Source organism: Artemia franciscana, unplaced genomic scaffold, assembly GCF_032884065.1.
Source record: "Artemia franciscana unplaced genomic scaffold, ASM3288406v1 Scaffold_588, whole genome shotgun sequence".
Classification (NCBI taxonomy): domain Eukaryota; kingdom Metazoa; phylum Arthropoda; class Branchiopoda; order Anostraca; family Artemiidae; genus Artemia; species Artemia franciscana.
The window spans coordinates 42,344-44,869 of record NW_027066194.1 but is presented as its reverse complement, the minus strand read 5'-3'; the positions used below and the strand labels follow the sequence as shown (position 1 = coordinate 44,869).

The 2,526-nt window shown below is 40.3% G+C and overlaps 1 protein-coding gene across 1 annotated transcript; it reads left to right on the top strand.

The window, feature by feature from the left end:
• The first annotated feature begins 716 nt into the window (after positions 1-716).
• Positions 717-2,144, top strand: LOC136043418 (uncharacterized). The gene has a single exon (XM_065728324.1). The coding sequence runs from the start codon at positions 717-719 to the stop codon at positions 2,142-2,144; it is 1,428 nt and encodes a 475-aa protein (XP_065584396.1).
• Positions 2,145-2,526: the final 382 nt, after the last annotated feature.

The window sequence follows — 2,526 nt, the reverse complement described above, 5'->3', positions numbered from 1 at the left end:
AATCTGGCAGCATACTTGATTTAATCCTGACCAACTGTGAGACATAATACCAAACCCCTGAATCGCTTGGGCCGCTTGCCTGTTCTGATCATAACGTTGTGCTCTGGTCAGCTGCCTCTTCAATACCCAAGCCTAAAATTAAGCGTGTCAAGTATCATCCGCTTACTGATTCAGCAATTTGCACCTATGGTCGATGGATAGCTACTTACCCTTTTCCAGAAGTGTATGGAGACAAAAGCCTCGATAAAAAATGCCAACTGTTCAACGAAGTTCTCCATGCCAAATACCTCGAGTTTTTTCCTGAAAAGACTTTCACTAGATGTGAAAGTGATAAACCCTGGATAACCCCCCAAATGAAGAAACTAATCCGAAAAAAGTGCAAGCTTTTCCAAGAAGATTTGCAAAATGCAAAAAAATTGTGAAATCACATTACCTCTCTCACGAGAAGTGCGAAGAAAGATTACGTGCGTGAGAAATTTTCGGACAGTCTTAGGCACACTAATCCCAGGAAATGGCACAGAGCGGTCAAGCAAATCACTGGCAAGTCCATTCAAAACAGCATAAAAATAAGCCACCCTGACGGAACTTACACAACTGTTGATGAGGTTAATCAATATTTCACCCGCATCTGTACCTCATTTCCTTCTCCCACACAAGCCCAGAAGTCTGAAATACTTGACTCCTGTGCAGATGAAGGTGAAGTTGTTATCGATGAGATGACAACCTATAAGACACTGACGAAGGTGAAAGTAAACTGTTCAGCTTATCCAGACGAACTTCCACCCAAACTGATTCGAGAATACGCCCCTTTCATTGCAAAACCACTCTCAGTGCTGATAATACTCTGCTTTCGTATAGGGATCTTTCCAGCTGTTTGGAATAAAGCTTACGTCAGAGTAATTCCGAAGGTTACCAACCCTAAGAGCTGTGACGAACTTAGACCTATTTCGCAAACACCATGCCTGGCAAAAGTGGCCGAGACCTTTATCATGAGGGTCTTACTTGATCAAATCCAGGGATCTATCGACCAGAGACAATACGGCGGACTGAAAGACTGTAATACCTCAGTGTACCTAGTGAGGATGTACGATAGTCTCCTTAAGTGGGTCGAAAAAGGTCACAGTTTTGTAGACCTTGGTGCCATAGATTTCCGAAAGGCATTTGATCTAATCAATCATATTGTAGCTGCCCTTAATCTCAAGCTAATGGGGGCTAAGAAAAAGACTCTTACGCTCGTGTTGGACTTTCTCAGTCAGAGGATGCATCGTGTGTTTGCTCTCTACGAAGGTGACACCAATTCCGAATGGTCCTCATCCACCTGTGGAGCCCTTCAGGGCACTAAGCTTGCAGCTATTGTATTCTTGTCTGTAATTAACTTCCTCATAGCTGACTATGACGACCGCTACAAGTTCGTGGATGACCTGTCATTTATCCTGAAATATTTAGTAAAAAACGGAGTTGTGACGCCACAGTTCAGTTCAAATTTTTTCAGTGTTTTCACAAAAGAGTGCAAGGAGCTAAATCTTGAGATTAATGTGAACAAGTCGAAGATAGTGCGCTTTAACCCGCTAAAAAGTGATATTATGGAGCCAAATGTTCCATTCCCTCTAGCAAACAATATCAAAATCCTTGGAGTTACTTTTTCCAATGACTTCAGCTTTGTCAGACATATTGAAAACGTGGTTAAAAGTGCAAACGCTAGTCTACAGACTTTAAACGGTATGCGTAGGTTCAGTGCAAACACAGAGAGTATTAAGTATGCATACATAGCGTATGTCCGCCCCATTCTGGAATATGCGTGTCCTGTTTGGGTGCCTTCTGCACTGAGAACAGTGTATCTTTGTCAGGAGCTTGAATCGGTTCAGAAGCGAGCGGTATCGATCATCTTGGGCCGCCGTGACATCCCCTATGAAAAGGCTCTGGAAGTGCTAGGACTGCCGTCACTCCAAAACCGGTACGAAACTCTGATAATGAATTTCGGAAAGTACTTGCTTTCTAAATCTCAGCACTGTGACATTCTACCTGATCAACCTCTACCATCAAGAACGAGAAAGCAAGACAAGTTAGTTCCCGTTAAAGCAAGAACAAACCGATATGGTAATTCTTTCGTCGCGGTTTTCGGCAAAATGTATAATAAGAGTTAATATTTATAGTTTTATTTATATTTACAAGTGTAGCTTGATTTTGTATATGTTGTAAAAAAAACACAAATCAGCGACAGCTGTCAAGTTTTTGCTATTAAACCTGTCTACTACTACTACTACTACTTACTAATAACATAAATACTAGTTAAACTTAGTTAAGCCAAACTTAATAAGTGAAAGCAGTTATGCTGTTATAATAAGAGTGAAGAAAAAACTTCTGTTTCAAAATGACAGTCAAACGTAGACACAAAAATTGAAGAACTGTGTTTTTCCTTATCCAAAACAACCTCTATGATACTTTTACAACCTAATAAATTTATGAATATGTTTTTATCACAGCCTACTTTATTTAATTTTTATTTATAGCCAAAATTTTGGCTAG